Source organism: Phyllobates terribilis, unplaced genomic scaffold, assembly GCF_046119375.1.
Source record: "Phyllobates terribilis strain yellow unplaced genomic scaffold, ASM4611937v1 Scaffold_12__6_contigs__length_324123572, whole genome shotgun sequence".
Taxonomy (NCBI): domain Eukaryota; kingdom Metazoa; phylum Chordata; class Amphibia; order Anura; family Dendrobatidae; genus Phyllobates; species Phyllobates terribilis.
In genome coordinates, this window is record NW_027362772.1 from 293,005,604 (window position 1) to 293,027,668 (window position 22,065).

General features: G+C 43.5%; 1 protein-coding gene across 1 annotated transcript in view; it reads left to right on the plus strand.

Annotated features, from left to right (window-relative positions):
- Positions 1–6,933, plus strand: part of LOC141172725 (indolethylamine N-methyltransferase-like) — a 31,314-nt gene extending 24,381 nt beyond the window's left edge. Inside the window, exons 2-3 of the mRNA XM_073657192.1 lie at positions 5,557–5,764; positions 6,432–6,933. Of these exons, the coding sequence (XP_073513293.1) occupies positions 5,557–5,764; positions 6,432–6,858 (635 nt within the window). The 3' untranslated portion in view covers positions 6,859–6,933. The remainder of the gene's footprint in view (positions 1–5,556; positions 5,765–6,431) is intronic.
- Positions 6,934–22,065: the final 15,132 nt, after the last annotated feature.

Genomic DNA, 22,065 nt, shown 5'->3' on the forward strand with positions numbered 1-22,065 from the left:
GAATGATACGGCTCCTAAGCTTCTTGCGTTGGTCCAGGGTTCGGCCACTGCCAGCCACTATGCCATCCAGTTCAGAACCTTAGCGGCTGAACTGGATTGGTCTTAGCGGTTGCTAATCCCAGTGTTCTGGAAGGGTCTAGCTGGGCATAAAGATGCTCTAGCGACCAGAGAGTATTCCAACCTCTCTGGAAGAGTTAATCACTCTCGCAAACCGAATAGATTTGCGTCATGTAGAACGCAAGTTAGAGCTGGAGGTCTCCAGACCTCGGTTTTGGTTGGCACCTTCATTCTCTAGACCTATTTCCAAACCCGCTGCTCCCGACGCGGAGTCTGAGGCTATGGATATATCCCGGACTAAGTCTAAGTTCCCTCGGTTCCGACCTGCACATCTCTTGGAGTACCCCATTAATAAGGGTTCCAAGCGGTCGGGAAACGAGGGTGTCTAACCACCGTTGGAAGAGGTGTTTTAGATTCTGGGGCTTCTTCCTCCAAATTACTGTATGAGGTGACGTTGTTCTTCAGAACAACCACGGTTACTGCCAGGACGTGGGTGGATTCTGGCATCGATGGCAATTTTTTGTCATCAACTTTTGACCAGAAGCACGCCATTCCTATGGAGTTACTGCCAAAATCAATGAACATTAGGGTGGTCAACGGTTCACTGCTGGACTCACCAGTCGATTCCCCTCACCATGTCGTTTCCTCAGGGTCACCGGGAGGTTATCTCCTTCCTTATTATTCCCGGTGGATTAGATGAGGTGCTATTGGGTCTTCCATGGCTACACTGTCACATTCCACACATTGACTGGAATCCGGGGAGAATTTCTTCCTGGGGTGAGAATTGTGTATCTCAGTGTATGGTTACGGCCGCCCGGAGGATAGTCTCAGAGCCTTCTACCGACTTGTCCGCTTTTCCTGTGCAATATCAGAGTTTTGCGGACGTCTTTTCCAAAAAGGCTGCAGAGACTTTACCTCCCCACCGACCGTATGACTGTCCTATTGGTTTGGTCCCCGGCACGGAGCCTCCTCACGGTAGGGTTTATCACCTGTCTATCCCCGAGACTCAGGCCATGTCAGATTATATCAAAGAGAACCTGGCCCGGGGGTTTATCAGAAAATCGGTCTCTCCTGCTGGAGCTGGGTTTTTCTTCGTCCAGAAGAAAGAGGGTGATTTACGTCCCGGTATTGATTACAGAGGATTAAATGCCATCACTATCAAAAATAAATACCCTCTGCCCCTTATTTCTGAACTGTTTGACAGGTTGCGAGGCGCTAACATCTTCACTAAATTGGACCTGCGAGGGGCATATAATCTTATGCAAATCCGTGAAGGTGACGAGTGGAAAACAGCTTTTAACACTCGTGATGGTCATTACGAGTATCTCATCATGCATTTCGGGTTATGCAATGCCCCTGCTGTTTTTCAGGATTTTGTCAACGATATCTTTCGGGATTTGCTGCTATCATCCATGGTAGTCTATCTTGATGATATCCTTATTTTTTCCCCGGACCTCTCCACACACAGAGAGGATGTTCGCAGAGTTTTTGAACGCTTGGTGCAAATTCTCTGTATTGTAAGCTGGAGAAATGCCAGTTCGAACGAGAGTCTCTACCGTTCCTGGGCTACATCATATCCAGTAAGGGATTGGCCATGGACCCACAAAAATTTATGGCAGTACAGAACTGGCCGGAGCCCCATTCCCTTAAAGCGGTACAATGCTCCATGGGCTTTATCAACTACTACCAGCAGTTCATACCACATTTTTCCACACTGGTGGCTCCTTTGGCCACTTTAACCAGGAAAGGTGCCAATCCCAAGAATTGGTCTAAGGAGACATCCGAGGCATTCCGGGAGATTAAATCCTATTTTTCTAGAGCTCCCATTCTCCGTCACCCGGATGTGGACAGGCCATTCTTCCTGGAGGTCGACGCTTCCTCTGTCAGAGCAGGAGCGGTTCTCTCTCAAAAGAACGAACAGGGTCGGACAAGACCATGTTTTTTCTTCTCCAACACCTTCTCTCCAGCAGAGAAGAATTATACTATTGGGGACAAAGAATTACTTGCTATTAAGATGGCTTTTTCGGAGTGGAGGTACCTCTTGTAGGGAGCTAAACATCCTTTCGTGGTATATTCCGATCATAAAAATCTTTCGTACCTACAGACAGCGCAGCGTCTTAACCCGAGGCAGGCCAGGTGGTCTCTTTTCTTTTCCCGATTCAATTTTTCCATTCACTTTTTAAAAGGGGAAAAGAACCCTCGGGCGGACGCTTTGCCCCGGTCCATGGATACTGCTGAGGACGATGACGAGACAAGGCTTATTGTTCCTCTGGAGTGTATGCGGACAGTGGCTCCAGTGTCCCTAAACCAGGTTCCCCCCGGGAGGACGTTCGTTCCTCCTAATTTATGAAATGAGGTGCTCTCCTGGGCACATGCCTCTAAGATCGGAGGTTATTTTGGGGTCAAACATACCACGGAGTTTCTCCAATGGTCGTATTGGTGGCCTCGGTTACCCCAGGACGTTAAGGAATATGTTCAAGCGTGTGTCTCCTGTGCGAGAAATAAATCGTCGAGTCAGAGGCCGGCTGGTCTTCTTCATCTGTTACCCGTGGCGGATAGACCTTGGGAGCTCCTTGGGATGGATTTAATTGTCGAGTTACTTAAGTCCCGGGGAAACACGGCAATATGAGTGGTTTCTGACCATTTTTCTAAGATGGTTCACCTGGTTCCTCTGCCTAGGGTTCCTTCTTCCCGGGTTCTGGCATCACTGTTCATTCGTCACGTTTTCCGTCTCCACGGAATACCTGATAGGATTGTCTGTGACCGGGGTCCACAGTTTTCCTCCCGGTTCTGGAAAGATTTGGGTAATTTGCTTTGCATTGAACTGAATCTTTCTACTGCCTATCACCCGGAGACCAATGGTCTGGTGGAATGCACTAACCAGACGCTTGTGACTTATTTACGCCATTTCTTTTCGGCCAACCATAATGATTGGGCGATATTGCATCCTTGGGAAGAGTTTGCTCTAAACAACCCAGTGGCTGATTCCACAGGTCAGACTCTGTGTCTTCTAAATAATGGCCAACATCCGTGAGTCCCGGTTCCTATGCGAGTTTACTCTGTGGAACCTGGGGTCAAACATTGGGCTCTGGAGGCACGGGAGGTTTGGGACCACACCCAGGATGCTATATTGGCCTCCAAGAATCAGATGAGAGAGTCGGCTGACACTCATCGCCGTCCAGCCCCTGTATTCTCTCCGGGCGTCAGGGTGTGGCTCGCGGCTCGCAATATCAGAGTAAGCAGGGAATCTGCTAAGTTTGCCCCCCGTTTTATTTGTCCTTTCAAAATTTTGGCCCAAATAAACCCCGTAGTGTACCGGTTACAGTTAACACAACACATGAGGATTCACAGCACTTTTCATGTATTGCTCCTTATGCCTGTTCGCCTGACAAAATTCTCTGAACCCCAACCTGCTTCAGACACCAGGGGTGATGATCTCGAGGTACAGGCGATCGTGGGGTCTAAGATGGTTCGTGGGAAAAAATATTACCTAGTACACTGGAGGGGCCATGGATCTGAGGATCGCTCCTGGGAACCGGTGGACCACATTCATGCTCCCCTGCTCATTAAGGAATATGAGCATCAAGTGGAGGGGGATTATGTTAGGCGTCGGGTGTTTTGCTGGATCTGAAATGGGTTCAGAATCATCAGTGGATTCTGAGGTCTCCCATTCTGGTCCAGCCAAGGCAGATGCTGCTCAGCATCGCCATCGGTCCCAACGACTAGCTGGTGCACAAAATGTACAAGATGTAAAAATTGTCTCTCGGGTCTTTGTTCCTAGCAATGTGAAGCATTGGTTGCGGAGGGAAACAGGGCTACTATAGCCTAAGTCCAGGATGCACTGCACTGAGCATACCCGTGACATGGCGGACCGTGATTGGTGATTTTGGAGTCAGCTGATCCGGTGACCTGGCACCGCCTGATTGGCCGCAGGTGACGACACCAATAATGCGATGGTGGGCATGGCTTAATCTTTGAATAGCCCGCCCACAAACATGGCGGCACACTCTGATCATTGAGCTGAGGTTGTGTAACTGTGTGGACGCTTGTTCGCTTGGGCTGCACGTGCTCTCTTGCTGTTATAGCTTTGGACAGGCAGGTTTAGCGGGGGATAGGCAGCCTTAGCTGGAGGGAGGCAGGTAGCTTATTCTGACAGTCTGGCTCCAACAAGGCTCTCGCTATACACCACGAGCAGACTGCGGACTCCCTATTCCTGGTACCGCCTGTTGACCACGTGGAGAGATACTCCGCAGTCCGGTAGCATGCCAGCTGGGAGCACGTATACGCCGGCGTGAATCACACACACATCCTAGCGGCTACTGCGTAGCCTCTGTGCAGTAAACAGGGCTACGGCTACATTATCTGTCGCACATCTCTCGTTCTGTTAACGGAGATAGTGCGAATCCCTATTCCCGTCCTGGTGTGCAGTAACATGGGAGGGATTGATATATTAGTAGGTTGATTTTCCTTCTACCCAGAAGGTGTTAGGCCGCAGTGTTCCAGGCTGCATCGCGGACCCCGGGTTCGGTTGCTTTCCATTATTAATAAAGTTGTTTGCAACCGTCCCCATAACAGAAAGGACCTGGCTGTATTCTGCAGTGCAAACAAGCAAATGGCACAGAAAAATGGTGTTCTCTGGATTTCTTTTTAAGCAAATAATGAGGATTAAAAAAATTAATTCCTGGCCCCTGAGACCTGGGCCTATTTCTAGAAATATCTAACAGCAGCAGCAGACAGAACTGGAATAGAGCCTCTTGTGCTATATGTACTGCAGTCTGCTATATACACTGCCTGCCTGATATCTCTGCAAATGGATTAGTCCTCAGAAGGACTGTTTGTTGAGATGGATATGTGTCTCTAATATAGTCTGGTATACCTACACTAACTAGAAACAAGCAAATCTCTCCCTAACTCAGCAGTACCTCTCCCTACACTGTCTGATTCCGGAAAGACTCTGATGGGCATGGCGGCGCCAGGTCTGATATAGACCTGATGACGCTGTGCGGCCAGCCAATCACTGTAATGCCACAACCAACATGGCTGCGGCATTACAGTGAGTGGCAGGCAATCCCTGCATGTTCATTGGCTCTGTAAAGAATGCCAAACATGCAGGGAGGAGACCCGAGCTCCTGCCCAGCAACCCCAGAAATACTCTGCGAGTGCCGAGCATCTCGAGCAGTGAGATGTACGGGCAAGCACCGAGCAGTAGCGAGCATGCTCGCTCATCAGTAATCCTTTACATATCAGAATTAGTATATTGCATCTGTCTGTCTAAGATTATCAGGCTTTCTTACTTGGCCAACCTTGAGACATTGTTATGACTCCAACTGCCAATGTTGTCCATTTGTACACTAATGAACCTCTTTGAAAAGATTATGACTGAATTGTCATTCCAGTGTTAATTGATCTAATTGTTGGTGGAAAATGTGTATTTAAAAAATGGAGAATCCTGTTGTGCATATTATGCAAATTTTTACATTTGGATTGTTTTTTCTGCAGGTCATGTTGAAGCAGACATCTTGATAGACCTCAGTATTGGTTCTTTGATTCCTCATTTATATGCAGCCTGTGATTTTTTCAAACACATCATAGTGCTGAAGTTCAGAGACAGATGCATCATGGAGGTGAAGAGATGGGTGGACTCACGCACAGGAGCATTTGATTGGGGCCATGCCACAAACGTTCATGTAGAAATGAAAGAAAGCAGGTGAAGTAATTGCCTAGAAATAAGGAGAAACTCAATATCATCGTCATCGTTGCTTCCGGACTAGAAATTTAAAGGCAAATTTAGGAGATTTTTGTCCAGTATAGCTTCTATTTCCCATACATTCCTTAGGTAGAATCTTTAAAATCAAAATTCAGATTTCTGTAAAAGTCTACTTTTATCTACTAAGATCAACATTCTCAACTATAGTGCTGAATAAAATGGGTAATGTTGACAGAGCGAAGTATAGTACATTGTGTGTGGTCTGTAGGTCAGAGGTAGATATCTTGTATACCTCCCAATGTATACCTCCAAAGTATACCAATGTGCAAAGAAAAAAAAACATTATACTGTGTGGTATACAAGATTTGGCAAAGAACCAATGTATAGGAAAGCTACAGTATTTTATATAGTAAAAAAATGGTATACGACCATATATCACCCTGAAAGAGGCAAAAATTAACACTTTTTTTTCTTAATAGTAGCCTGTAGCTGCTTTCCTGGACATACATTTAAAGTAGCACATCAGTTTGGCTTGAATTCAGGTCATTCCCCACATATTGAATGTCCAGTGCTATTCCCCAAGCCCCGATGCCACTCTATTCAATATTGACTGGGAGACAAGAACTTTCTTCATCTTTCACATTTTTCTATTTTTTTGTTTTTACAGTGAAAAGACACAGGAAAGAGAAGATAAAGTGCGATCATCCCTTCAACATGTTGTGAAATGTGACCTCGAGAAAGTAGATATGATGGAACCGATCGTCTTACCACCAGCAGATTGTCTCATCAGTGCTGTCCTTTTGGAGTTTATTAGTAAAGATAAAAATGATTACATGAGATATCTAAGGAAGTTCTCAGGGTTGCTGAAACCTGGAGGACACTTCATATTAATTGGATTAATAGAGGCTACATATGCAACAGTTGGGAAAGACAAAATTCACCTTCTCAAATATGATGAGGATTTTGTCAGGAAAGCTCTAGTTGATGCTGGCTTTTCAATTGATAACTGTCAGATTAAAAAGAGAACGGCTGTGAGTGACCTTACTGATTATAAGAGCCTCATATTCGTTGAAGCCCGCAAGGATGAGGTGTAAATAAAAACCCAAGAGTAGATTCCGCATGTCAAGATTTATATGTAAATTTATAATAAATTATGTTGATTTCTGTCATTTGTGTTTAGTGCATGATACTACTATATAATAGTAAAAAAAAAAATTTCAGTAAAGGGAAAATATATATATATATATATATATATATATATATATATATATATATACATATTTGTACCGTGTTAGCCAGTGGATAGAAAAATATTTAGATTTGAGAGTCACCAAATATCCATCAGGTGGTTTATATGTAGGGGAGACAAAAACTTAGGACAAGGATGAATTATCATCACAACACAATAAAAGAAGAAAAAATAGATCTACCTGTAGCCAAGAATTTTATGTTTACCTGATCACATCACAGACATGAAATTGTTGGTATTAAAATGTAACTTCAAATCTCAGAGAGACAGAAGGGTTTGGGAATATAAACTGATGATGACCTTTGACACCTTCAGAACAGGAATGAATGTGTCACATGGATTTATGTCATTCTACATCAACTAAGGAATGTGATTCTGAGAACTTTGGGATCATCATAACAGTCCTTATCTATGAACCAAGCCAATATTTACAGCCAGAACTGTTTAACTTTCTCCCACAGTAATTGTTCTGTTTAACGTTACCTGTCTCATCTATTGCATTATTTCTGTGTCCTAATGTGTATAAATATGTGACTCCTCAGATATTAGGTTATACTATTACTGATGAAGAGGCCTGAGTAGCCTCGAAAGCTTGCTATCTGTTACCATCTTTTCAGTTAGCCATTAAAAGGTATCAACCACTGAGGGCTCTCAAATCTAAATGTTTTCAGTATGAAATGTGTTGTGCATCATATATTACAGAAAATATATTTTGCATAAATACATCAAAGCATCCAACTTTTAAGTCAAGAGTTTTAGATTTCATGTCCTAAATATAGAGTCTTAATCTCTTGATCATTTCAAGCTGCATGAAATTCCTGATGTCTAGTGATCAATGGCTTTTTGATTGCTGATACAAGCTAACTATTGTTGAGTGAGCATTAAAATGCTCAGGTGCTCGAAGCTCGGGCCGAGCTGACCGTGATATTCGGGTGCTCAACCCGAGCAACGAGCCCAATGTTAGTCTATGGGAGACACGAGCATTCTTGCGGCGGCACCCTTAGCAGTCTGTAGAAAGCCTAAAAAGTGCCCAAAACGATAGTGACAGTGCTCAAATGACATGGGGACAGCATGGGGATCGCCCCAGGAAGCATTTCTGACCCACAGGTCACTGCTGTCAACAACATGGTCAGAGGTATTAAGCCACTTTTACGGGCTCACAATAAAACGTTCAAAAACGAAACTGAAACTGCTTTCCTGTGAAATATGTTAAGGAACATCCTTTCCAGGGTAAAGACTTGTGTATAAGGTAAAATAAATAACTAAAAACAAAAATTCTCCTCCACACCTTGGGCTATGTTCACAAGTAGCATTTTTTATGCGCTTTTGCACTTTTGTATTGCTTTCAACCGTGACAAATGCATTCACTGGGAAATGTCATTTTAACATTTTACCACCTTATCTGGCCATGTGCAGTGTGACACATGCATACAGTGCTGAAAAGACATGGGAACAGCATGGGGAAGAACCCTTGAAGCATCTCTGACACCCAGGTCACTGCCTAAAAGTGTGCATCAGAAGTGATCCTTGCCGCATCAGAAGATGCAGACTTGCAACTATCCCCATGCAAGTCCTTGTCCCAGGGCAGTGTTCAATTGTACCTCACCCATTCCTTGAAATGCAAGCGCAAGTATGCAGCCTGCCACCCACCCACCCCTATGCTGCAATACCATACTGCTTGCTTGCTTGCACTTGAAATTGGGCCTTTTAGGCATGTGGAGGCGGAATCTGGCCACCACGTCATGGCCGCGTCGGCGGCCTGGTATCCATACTCAGTACCCAGCCGCCCAGCGGCCGAGTGTCCACGCTTGATACCCAGCCGCCAGGAGGCGGCCGGGTGTCCATGCTCGATCCCCAGCTGCCCCGCGGCCGGGTGCCCACACACAGTCCCTAGCCGCCTGGGGGCGGCCGTGTGTCCATAAACGGTCCCCAGCAGCCCCTATTTGAAGGACAGCCTAACCACAAACACGTGGACAAGTGAAGGTGGCCAGGGATGGTCCATCTGACTGATGCCTTCACACTGGGTTAATATTGTTGAAGCCGGGACACAGTTGGACAGTGGGATGCAACACGTCGTCCAGACAAAGAGGATTGCGGGTCCTGGGTCAATCAGGCTTCAACACAAAGTTCAGAAGGTAGACAGCAGAAGTGGTTGGCCTGCTACACAACGAGTAAATTATTCATGATCATGAGGCCATCCATCTCCTTAGCTTTCTGTTCCTTGGAATGCAAGCGCATGTATGTAGTAGGGGCTAGGCCTGAGGTGGTCTGCGTTTTGGCGCATATCCTACCTCCTCCGAGGATTGCTGGATGTTTTCCTGCTACTATCCCAGTTCTATGACACCCGTTAAAACAAAGCTTCAGGTGATGAATGATGGATGAGATGGTGGCAAAGGAGAAAGAGCAGGAGGAACAGGGACCATTCAAATCAATATCAGGCCAGTCAACCACACATGACTTGTAGGATATGTTTCTGCACCAAAAGGAGTGGTTAAGCTAAACAGTTATAGGGCATACAGTGAGTGCAATGCCTACCAAAAATTTCAAGACACTCCAATGCCCCTTGGAAGTGACATGGAGGTCAGAGGGCCTTAACTAAACCGTTTTTTTCATTTATAGCAACTGGGTCTCCTGTACACTGTTGGTCTAAGCAGTGAATGGAAGGCTTTCCAAAAATTCTGAGGAACTGCAATGCCCCTTGAAACAGACGTGGATTACAGCATACTAAAAACCTTCTACCCATTATTGGGGAGTGGGTCTCCCTTAGTGTTCGCCTATGCATTGAAAAGCAAAAGCTGACTAAAATTAGGAGGAAATGCAATGCTCGTTGGAAGAGTCATGGAGGTTAGAGTTAATTAAAAACAACATTTCAATGCCCCTTGGAAGAGCTGTGGAGTTCAGAGTGTTTTAACAAGATGCTTTTAATGCCCCTTGGAAGAGACGTGGAGGTTAAAGTGGTTTAACAAGACAGTTTTAATGCCCCTTGGAAGAGACGTGGAGGTCACAGTATCTTAACAAGACAGTTTTAATGCCCCTTGGAAGAGACATGGAGGTCACAGTAGCTAAACAAGATGGTTTAATGCCCCTTGGAAGAGTGGTGGAGGTCACAGTAGCTTAACAAGACACTTTTAATGCCCCTTGGTAGAGACGAGGATGTCAGAGTGGTTTAACAAGACGATTTTAATGACCCTTGGAAGAGACGTGGAGGTCACAGTAGATTAACAAGATGGTTTTAATGCCCCTTGCAAGAGTGGTGGAGGTCACAGTTGCTTAGCAAGACAGTTTTAATGCCACTTGGAAGAGACGTGGAGGTCACAGTAGATTAACAAGATGGTTTTAATGCCCCTTGGAAAAGTGGTAGAGGTCACAGTAGCTTAACAAGACAGTTTTAATGCCCCTTGGAAGAGACTTGGAGGTCACAGTAGCTTAACAAGACAGTTTTAATGCCCCTTGGGAGAGTGGTGGAGGTCACAGTAGCTTAAAAGATGGTTTTAATGCCCCTTGGAAGAGTGGTGGAGGTCACAGTAGCTTAATAAGACAGTTTTAAAGGCCCTTGGAAGAGACTTTGAGGTCACAGTAGCTTAACAAGACAGTTTTAATGCCCTTTGGAAGAGACGTAGAGGTCAGAGTGGTTTAACAAGACAGTTTTAATGCCCCTTGGAAGAGTGGTGGAGGTCACAGTAGCTTAACAGTACAGTTTTAATGCCCATTGGAAGAGTGGTGGATGTCAGAGTGGTTTAACAAGAAGGTTTTAATGCCCCTTGGAAGAGATGTGGAGGTCACAGTAGCTTAACAAGACAGTTTTAATGCCCCTTGGAAGAGACGTGGAGGTCAGAGTGGTTTAACAAGACGGCTTTAATGCCCCTTGGAGGAGATGTGGAGGTCACAGTAGCTTAACAAGAAGATTTTGATGCCCCTTGGAACAGTGGTGGAGGTCACAGTACCTTAACATGACAGTATTAATGCCCCTTGGAAGACACGTGGAGGTCACAGTAATTAACAAGATCGGTTTAATGCCCCTTGGAAGAGTGTTGGAGGTCACAGTAGCTTAACAAGATGGTTTTAATTCCCCTTGGAAGAGAGGTGGAGGTCACAGTAGCTTAACAAGACAGTTTTAATGTCCCTTGGAAGAGATGTGGCGGTCAGTGTGGTTTAACAAGACGGATTTAATGCCCCTTGGAGGAGACGTGGACGTCACAGTAGCTTAACAAGAAGGTTTTAATGCCCCTTGGAACAGTGGTGGAGGTCACAGTAGCTTAACAAGTCAGTATTAACGCCCCTTGGAAGAGACGTGGAGGTCACAGTAATTAACAAGGTGGGTTTAATGCCCATTGGAGAAGTCGTGGAAGTCACAGTAGCTTAACAAGACAGTTTTAATGCCCCTTGGAAGAGTGGTGGAGGTCACAGTAGCTTAACAAGACAGTTTTAATGCCCCTTGGAAGAGTGGTGGAGGTCACAGTAGCTTAACAAGACGGTTTTAATGCCCCGTGGAATAGACGTGGAGGTCAGAGGGGTTTAACAAGACGGTTTATAAGCCCTTTGGAAGAGTGGTGGAGGTCACAGTAGCTTAACAAGATGGTTTTAATGCCCCTTGGAAGAGTGGTGGAGGTCACAGTAGCTTAACAAGACAGTTTTAATGTCCCTTGGAAGAGACGTGGTGGTCAGTGTGGTTTAACAAGACGGATTTAATGCCCCTTGGTGGAGACGTGGACGTCACAGTAGCTTAACAAGAAGGTTTTAATGACCCTTGGAACAGTGGTGGAGGTCACAGTAGCTTAACAAGTCAGTATTAATGCCCCTTGGAAGAGACGTGGAGGTCACAGTAATTAACAAGACGGGTTTAATGCCCCTTGGAGAAGTGGTGGAGGTCACAGTAGCTTAACAAGACAGTTTTAATGCCCCTTGGAAGAGTGGTGGAGGTCACTGTAGCTTAACAGGATGGTTTTAATGCCCCTTGGAAGAGACGTGGAGGTCATGGTGGTTGAAGAAGAATATTTTAATGCCCCTTGGAAGAGACGTGGAGGTCACAGTAGCTTAACAAGATGGTTTTAATGCCCCTTGGAAGAGACGTGGAGGTCACAGTAGCTTAAGAAGACGGTTTTAATGCCCCTTAGAAGAGACTTGGAGGTCAGAGTGGTTTAACAAGACTGTTTATATGCCCTTTGGAAGAGTGGTGGAGGTCACAGAAGCTTAACAAGACAGTTTTAATGCCCCTTGGAAGAGACATGGAGGTCACAGTAGCTTCACAAGATGGTTTTAATGCCCCTTGGAAGAGTGGTGGAGGTCACAATAGCTTAACAAGATGGTTTTAATGCCCCTTGGAAGAGTGGTGGAGGTCACAGTAGCTTAACAAGACAGTTTTAATGTCCCTTGGAAGAGACGTGGTGGTCAGTGTGGTTTAACAAGACGGATTTAATGCCCCTTGGAGGAGACGTGGACGTCACAGTAGCTTAACAAGAAGGTTTTAATGCCCCTTGGAACAGTGGTGGAGGTCACAGTAGCTTAGCAAGACAATATTAATGCCCCTTGGAAGAGATGTGGAGGTCACAGTAATTAACAAGACGGGTTTAATGCCCCTTGGAGAAGTGTTGGAGGTCACAGTAGCTTAACAAGACAGTTTTAATGCCCCTTGGAAGAGTGGTGGAGGTCACTGTAGCTTAACAGGATGGTTTTAATGCCCCTTGGAAGAGTGGTGGAGGTCACAGTAGCTTAACAAGACAGTTTTAATGTCCCTTGGAAGAGACGTGGAGGTCACAGTAGCTAAACAAGACAGTTTTAATGCCCCTTGGAAGAGTGTTGGAGGTCACAGTAGCTTAACAAGACGGTTTTAATGCCCCTTGCAAGAGACGTGGAGGTCACAGTAACTTAACAAGATTGTTTTAATGCCTGATGGAAGAGACGTGGATGTCAGAGTGGATTAACAAGACAGTTTTAATGCCCCTTGGAAGAGTGGTGGAGGTCACAGTAGCTTAACAAGGCGGTTTTAATGCCCCTTACAAGAGCCATGCAGTACAGCATATTAAAAACATTATTCCCGTTATTGGGGAGTGGGTCTCCCATTGTCTTTGCCTATGCCTTCCAAGCAAAAGCTGCCAAAAATTAGGACGGAGGAACTTGCAATGCTGGCAAAAAGGACCACGGTCACCCTGGTGGTATAGTGGTGGTGGAGGCTGAGGATAAGGAGAAGAGCAAAAAACAGCCGAAATGAGGAAGCGTATACCCATGTGTAGGTGTGAAGCGGTGCATGGGAATACACCTCCTGAAATTACACAGTGGATTTGACTTTATGTTACTCTGCTGTCATTTGGTGGTGATGAGAAGTCTGGCCCAATCCAGCCTTTGTATATTTTGATAAGGGTCAGCTAGTCAGCATAGTCAGTTGACAGGCAAGTGCGCTTATCAGTTATAATTCCCCCAGCGGTACTAAAATAACACGCTCAGATAACACGCTAGCGGCAGGGCAGGTCAGGACATCAAAGGCGTACAGAGCGAGTTCATTCCATGTGTCCAGCTTGGATACTCAATAATTAAAAGGCACAGAGGAATCACGGAGGACGCTGATAAGGTTGGCAAGGTACTCCCTCACCATCTTTTGAAACTTTCCACTCCTTGTGAGAGTACCCCGCGCCTCAGGGCCTGTAAGCTGGGCGGGTCTCAGAAAACTGTCCCAGAATGTTGACAGTGCTCCCCTGCCTCTGCTGGATTGGAGTTGCGTCTCTCTCGGCTGTACTCCTTGGTTGGTCAACGAACTGTGACCTCTGCCGCTAGCGTGTTCAGATGGGATTTTTTTTAACAGTTCTGCAGCAAGGGCCTTCTGGTACTGCCACATTTTTGTAGACCTCTCCACCTCAGGAATAAGAGAGTGAAAGTTCTCCTTGTAGCGAGGTTCTAAAAGTGTCACCAACCAGTAATGACTGTCACCCAACATTTTAACAACGCGAGGGTCATAGTTAAGGCAGCGTAACATAAAGTCAGCCATCCTTGCCCGACTGGTAACGGGCAAGACTTCCGTGTCCTCACCAAGATGACGACTGACCATGCTCTCCTCCTCCTCCTCCCCCCTGTCCTCAGGCCACCCACCCTGAACTGACGGTATGAAAGTTGTACAGGCACTACCATCTACAGCGCATGAAACCAGCTCCTGTTCTTCCTTCTCCTCCTCCTCTTCCTCATTGTCCCCCAGTGCACGTTGGGATGAGATGAGGCTGGGCTGTGTGTAATCACCTATTACGGCTTCTTGATCCATCTCATCATACTCTGGCTGCAATGCCTCCTCTTTAATTCTCTGCAGAGAGCATTGCAAAAGACAGACAAGTGGGATGCTGACGCTAATGATGGCATCATCGCCACTCACCATCTTGGTGGAGTGCTCAAAGTTTGTAAGGATGGTACATATGTCAGACATCCAGGTCCACTCCTGAGGTCTTATGTGTGGAGTCTGACCTGAATATCTACGGCTTTGTTGTAGCTGGTACTCCACAACTGCTCTCTTCTGCTCACAAATCCTTTGCAACATGTGGAGGGTAGAGTTCCAACGTGTAGTGACATCACACACCAGTCGGTGTGCCGGAAGCTGCAAACGCTGCTGCAACACAGCAAGGGCGGCGGAAGCTATAGCCAACTTCCGAAAATGAGCTGACAGGCGGCGTACTTTGACGAACAGATCTGGCAACTCGGGGTACGATTTAAGAAACCGCTGAACTACGAGGTTAAGCACATGAGCCAGGCATTGTAAGTGTGTGATCTCGCTTCGCCTAAGAGCCGCCACCAGGTTACGGCCATTGTCACACACGACCATGCCTGGATGTAGGTTCAGCAGTCTCAGCCACAGATCTGCCTGCTCTTTCACAGCTGTCCTCAACTCACAAGCAGTGTGAGGTTTATCACCTAAGCTTATGAGTTTTAGTACAGCCTGTTGCCGCTTGGCTGAGGCAGTACTGCAGTGCTTCCAGCTTGTAACTGATGTGGTGATTTCTGAGATGGAGACTGAACATGAGGAGGAAGATGATGCGCAGGAGCTGTACACTGGGGGGCAACTTATAAAAAAAAACAGTTTGAGTGTGTCGCTGACTGTTCAGACACAAATATATCTATTTTAACAAGTCTGGTATACACCAGGAAATTATAACTGTGGTTTTGCAGTTCCAAGGTTCAAATCTCTGTATTATCCACTTTTTTTTATCTTTTTTCCATAAAAAAAGACATTTTCAGTGTCTCGCTGACTGTTCAGACACCAATATATCTGTTTAATAGAGTCTGGTGTAGGATAGAGTACTAGAACTGTGTTTTTCCTCTTCCACGGTTCAAATCTGGGTGTTATCAACCTGCTTGCCTTTTTTCCATAAAAAAAAACAGTTTGAGTGTGTCGCTGACTGTTCAGATACAAATATATCTATTTAAACAAGTCTGGTATACACCAGGAAATTATACCTGTGGTTTTGCAGTTTCACGGTTCAAATCTCTATATTATCCACTTTTTTGTGTTATTTCATAAAGAAAAACATTTTCAGTGTCTCGCTGACTGTTCAGACACCAATATATCTGTTTAAAAGAATCTGGTGTAGGCCAGAGAAATAGAACTGTGTTTTTCCTCTTCCACGGTTCAAATCTGGGTGTTATCAATCTGCTTGCCTTTTTTCCATAAAAAAAAACAGTTTGAGCATGTCGCTAACTGTTCAGACACAAATATATCTATTTTAACAAGTCTGGTATACACCAGGAAATTATAACTATGGTTTTGCAGTTCCAAGGTTCAAATCTCTGTATTATCCACTTTTTTTTATCTTTTTTCCATAAAAAAAGACATTTTCAGTGTCTCGCTGACTGTTCAGACACCAATATATCTGCTTAATAGAGTCTGGTGTAGGCCAGAGTACTAGAACTGTGTTTTTCCTCTTCCATGGTTCAAATCTGGGTGTTATCAACCTGCTTGCTTTTTTCCATAAAAAAAAAAAGTTTGAGTGTGTCGCTGACTGTTCAGACACAAATATATATATATTTTAACAAGTCTGGTATACACCAGGAAATTATACCTGTGGTTTTGCAGTTTCACGGTTCAAATCTCTGTGTTATCCACTTTTTTGTGTCTTTTCCATAAAAAAAACAACTTTTCAGTGTCTCGCTGACTGTTCAGACACCAATATATCTGTTTAAAAGAATCTGGTGTAGGCCAGAGAAATAGAACTGTGTTTTTCCTCTTCCACGGTTCAAATCTGGGTGTTATCAATCTGCTTGCCTTTTTTCCATAAAAAAAACTGTTTGAGTATGTCGCTGACTGTTCAGACACAAATATATCTATTTAACCGCTTCCCGACCGCCCACTGTAGATAAACGTCCGCGCTGCCTGGGCTCTGTGCAGCGCGGACGTTTAAAAACGGTGGGTGGTCTCGCAGTGCTCAGGACCCCCTGGGTCCTGCAAGCGCTGTGAGAGCGGTGCAGAGCGTTAGCTCTGACAGGGAACATCATCGGGACCTGATTAGATCAGGTCCCAGTGATGTTAACCCTTTGCTGTCTTCTATATGCTGCGATCTATAGTGATCGCGGCATATAGGAGACAGCAGGAGGAGAGGGGGTCGTCCACTTACCTCTCCGACGACCCCTTGATTGCTTTCAGGACCTGGCGTTGCTATGGCAGCTGGAGGTCACATGACCGCCTCCAGCTCTGCCATATATGATGTCCTTCCTGTCTGGCTTCAGCCTGTAGCTGATGCCAGACAGGAGACTGTGAAACAGTCAGTGAAGATCTCATATAATGTAATATATGTCTATTACATTACATGAGATCAGGGATCAGAAAAATAAAAATTAATGTCCCATACAGGGACTAAGTAAAAATGTAACAAAAAGTAAAAAAAAATGTTTTGAAACTGTTAAAAAAAAAATACAAAATAAATAAAAATAAATAAATAAAATATTAAACCGATAAATCCATATAGTTATGCAAAAATAAAAAAAGTACACATATTTGGTATTGCTGCATCCGAAACAACCCGAGCTATAAAACTGTCACACTAATTAACTCCTTATGTGTACACCGTAATAAAAATAAATAAAAAAAGGAGCAAAAAACTATGCTTTTTCCTCATATCGCCAAACAAAAAGTGGAAAAAAATGCGATCAAAAAGCAAAATGGAAATAGAAATGGTACCGCTGAAAACGTCATCTTGTTCCGCAAAAATCAAGCTGCTATACAGCTCCATCAGCCAAAAAATAAAAAAGTTATACCTCTCAGAATAAAGCAATGCAAAAAAAATATTTTTTCTATAAAATTGTTTTATTGTGTAAAAGCGCCAAAACATAAAAAAATATACAGTAAGTGTAGTATCGCTGTAAACATACTGACCCGAAGAATAACGCTGCCTTATCACTTTTACCACACGCAGAACGGCATAAAAAAAAACCTCAAAAAACAATTCCTGAATTGTTGGTTTTTGTTAATTTTACCTCCCAAAAAAACGGAATAGAAAGCGATCAAAAAATGTCACGTACCCACAAATGGTACCAATAAAAATGTCAATTCGTCCCGCAAAAAACAAGCCATCACATGACTCTGTAGGCCGAAATATGGAAAAATTATAGCTCTCAAAATATGGCGATGCAAAAACTAGATTTTGCAAAAAAAAGCGTCTCTTAGTGTGTGACAGCTGTCAATCATAAAAACCCGATATAAATCTGGTATCTCTGTAATCGAACCGACCCGAAGAATAAAGTAATCTAATCAGTTATATCACACTAGGAACGGCGTAAAAAAATAAATAAAACCAATTCTTCACCTGCTACTGATTTGTTTATTATGTCTCCCAAAGATCGCAGTATGGCTCGGCACACATTTATCCTGCGCTCTGCGCTGAGCACTTACGCCAGAGTTTCCATGTAAATCTCTGAAATATGTGATTCAGCCGGAACCCATGACGGAAGATTCCCTGTAATGAGGCAGATATAGGCCACTGTGGATGCCGTCTGGCCTGTGATCCCATGGTGTCATTTGTTTTAGGCGTGCATAAAAGTGCGGTTGGCCACAGTTTTGTGCACTTCTGAAAAAAAGGACACCGCTAAACAGAGGCCAGACGGAGTCCAGAGTAACTCTGCTGCTTCATTACAGTGAATGGATCCCGCAGGGGTTTCATCTGAATTACATCACTTGGAAATTTAGATGGAAACCCCGATGTAAGTGCTCAGCCTAGAGCGCCGGATAAATGTTACGTAAAATGTTCCCAATAAAAGCTTCAACTCAGTCCTCAAAAAAAGCTAGTCCCCACTCAGGTCCATCATCTGTTAAAAATATAAGGGACTTCCAAGTTACTGGTAGCAGAAAGGCTCTGGAAAAGCGAAATGGCCCTTGCCCCCCAAAAGAAATTCAAAAAATGTTGTGCTCCCAAATCCAAATGCCTATTCTACAATAATTTGTTCTCCAATTGTCAAATAGCACTCCGTCCCCCCCAGATCTCGCCATATGGCTGAGCGGTACGATACAGCCACATATGGGGTATTGCCACTTTTAGAAAAAATTGTGTGACACATTTCGGCACCATTTTTACCCATTGCCCTGTGTGAAAATGTAAAATCTGAGGGTAAAACATTTTTTTGTGGTAAAAATATAATTATGCTTTTTTCACTGCCCAATGGTATAAATTTAAAAATTAAAAAATACTCACTACTTCCCTAGATGAATTCCTTGAGAGGTGTAGTTTACAAAATGGGGTCACTTGTGGGGGTTTCTGCTGTTTCTGCATGTCAGCGACTCTTCAAATGTGACACGGTGTCTGCTGCCTATCCCAGCCAACATAGCGCTCCTTTCTCTTCCGAACCCTGCCGTACACCAAAGCAGTGGTTTTCCCCCACATATGGGGTATCGGCGTGTTCAGGAGAAATTGAACAACAAATTTCATGGTGCAATTTATCCTGTTACCCTTATGATAGTACAAAATTAGGGAAAGGAATACATTTTTTGTGGGAAAAATGTGAAAATTTTTTTTTATGGTTCAATATTATAAACTTCTGTGAAGCAGCTGGGGGTGCAAGGTGCTCACCACATATCTAGATAAGTTCCATAAGGGGTCTAGTTGCCAAAATGGTGTCACTTGTGGGGGGTTTCCACTGTTTAGGCACATCAGGGGCTCCCCAAATGCAACATGGCGTTCGCTAATTATTCAAACAAATTTTACATTCAAAAAGTCAAATGGCGCTCCTTCCCTTCCGAGCCCTGCCGTGCACCCAAACAGTGGTTTGCCTCCACATATGGGGTATCGGCGTGTTCAGGAGAAATTGCACAACAAATTTCATGGTGCAATTTATCCTATTACCCTTATGATAATGCAAAATTAAGGGATGAAAAACGTTTTTGCGGGAAAAATGTGAAAATTTTATTTTTACAGCTGATTATTATAAACTTCTGTGAAGCACCTTGGGGTTCAAGGTGCTCACCACACATCTAGATAAGTTCCCTAAGGGGTCTAGTTTCCAAAATGGTGTCACTTGTGGGGGGTTTCCACTGTTTAGGCACATCAGGGGCTCCCCAAATGCAACATGGCGTCCGCTAATTATTCAAACAAATTTTACATTCAAAAAGTCAAATGGCGCTCCTTCCCTTCCGAGCCCTGCCGTGCGCCCAAACAGTGGTTTGCCTCCACATATGGGGTATCGGCGTGTTCAGTAGAAATTGCACAACAAATTTCATGGTGCAATTTATCCTATTACCATTATGATAATGGAAAATTAAGGGATGAAAAACGTTTTTGTGGGAAAAATGTGAAAATTTTATTTTTACAGCTCAATATTATAAACTTCTGTGAAGCACCTTGGGGTTCAAGGTGCTCACCACACATCTATATATGTTCCCTAAGGGGTCTAGTTTCCAAAATGGTGTCACTTGTGGGGGGTTTCCACTGTTTAGTCACATCAGGAGCTCTCCAAACGCAACATGGTGTCTGCTAATTATTCAGACAAATTTTACATTCAAAAAGTCTAATGGCGCTCCTTCCTTTCCGAGTCCTGCCGTGCACCCAAACAGTGGTTTTCCCTCACATATGGGGTATCAGCACGCTCAAAAGAAATTGCACAAAAATTTTGGGGTCCATTTTTTCCTGTTACCCCTGTGAAAATAAAAAAAATTGGGTCTAAAGTAACATTTTTGTGAAAAAAGTTAAATGTTAATTTTTTTCTTCCACATTCCAAAAATTCCTGTGAAGCACCTGAAGGGTTAATAAAGTTCTTCAATGTGGTTTTGAGCACCTTGAGGGGTGCAGTTTTTAGAACGATGTGTCTTTTGGGTATTTTCTGTCATAAAGACCCCTCAAAGTGATTTCAAATATGATGTGGTCCCTAAAAAAATGTTTTTGTAAATTTTGTTGGAAAAATGAGAAATCGCTGGTCAACTTTTAACCCTTATAGCTCCCTAACAAAAAAAAATTTTGGTTCCAAAATTGTGCTGATGTAAAGTAGACATGTGGGAAATGTTATTTTTTAAGTATTTTGTGTGACATATCTCTCTGATTTAAGGGCATGAAAATTCAAAGTTTGAAAATTGCAAAATTTTCAAAATTTTCGCCAAATTTCCGATTTTTTCACAAATAAACGCATGTGATATCACAGAAATGTTAACACTATCATGAAGTACAATATGTCACGAAAAAACAGTCTCAGAATCAGGGGGATCCGTTGAAGCGTTCCAGAGTAATTGCTTCATAAAGTGACAGTGGTCAGAATTGAAAAAATTGGCCCGGTCACGAAGGCAAAAACAGGCTCTGGTGCGAAGTAGTTAAACAAGTCTGGTATACACCAGGAAATTATAACTTTGGTTTTGCAGTTCCACGGTTCAAATCTCTATATTATCCACTTTTTTGTCTTTTTTCATAAAAAAAAAACATTTTCAGTGTTTCGCTGACTGTTCAGAGACCATTATATCTGTTTAAAAGATTCTGGTGTAGGCCAGAGAAATAGAACTGTGGTTTTCCTCTACCACAGTTCAGATCTGGGTGTTATCAACCTGCTTGCCTTTTTTGCATAAAAAAAAACAGTTTGAGTTTGTCCCTGACTGTTCACACACAAATATATCTATTTTAACAAGTCTGGTATACACAAGGAAATTATAACTGTGGTTTTGCAGTCCCACGGTTCAAATCTCTGTATTATCCACTTTTTGTCTTTTTTCCATAAAAGAAAAGCATTTTCAGTGTCTCGCTGACTGTTCAGACACCAATATATCTGTTTAAAAAATTCTGGTGTAGGCCAGAGAAATAGAACTTTGGTTTTCCTCCTCCATGGTTCAAATCTGGGTGTTATCAACCTGCTTGCCTTTTTTCCATAAAAAAAACAGTTTGAGTGTGTCGCTGACTGTTCAGACACAAACATATCTATTTTAACAAGTTTGGTATACACCAGGAAAATATAACTGTGGTTTTGCAGTTCCACGGTTCAGATCTCTGTATTATCCACTTTTTTGTCTTTTTTCCATAAAAAAAAAACATTTTCAGTGTCTCGCTGACTGCTCAGACACCAATATATCTGTTTAAATGATTCTGGTGTAGACCAGAGAAATAGAACTATGGTTTTCCACTTCCACGGTTCAAATCTGGGTGTTATCAACCTGCTTGCCTTTTTTCCATAAAAAAAAAAACAGTTTGAGTGTGTCGCTGACTGTTCAGACACAAATATATCTATTTTAACAAGTCTGATATACACCAGGAAATTATAACTGTGGTTTTGCAGTTCCAAGGTTCAAATCTCTGTATTATCCACTTTTTTATCTTTTTTCCATAAAAAATGACATTTTCAGTGTCTCGCTGACTGTTCAGACACCAATATATCTGTTCAAAAGATTCTGGTGTAGGCCAGATAACTTGAACTGTGTTTTTCCTCTTCCATGGTTCAAATCTGGGTGTTATCAACCTGCTTGCCTTTTTTCCAGAGAAAAAAAACAGTTTGAGTGTGTCGCTGACTGTTCAGACTCAAATGTATCTATTTCAACAAGTTTGGTATACACCCGGAAATTATTACTGTGGTTTTGCAGTTCCACGGTTCAAATCTCTGTATTATCCACTTTTTTGTCTTTTTT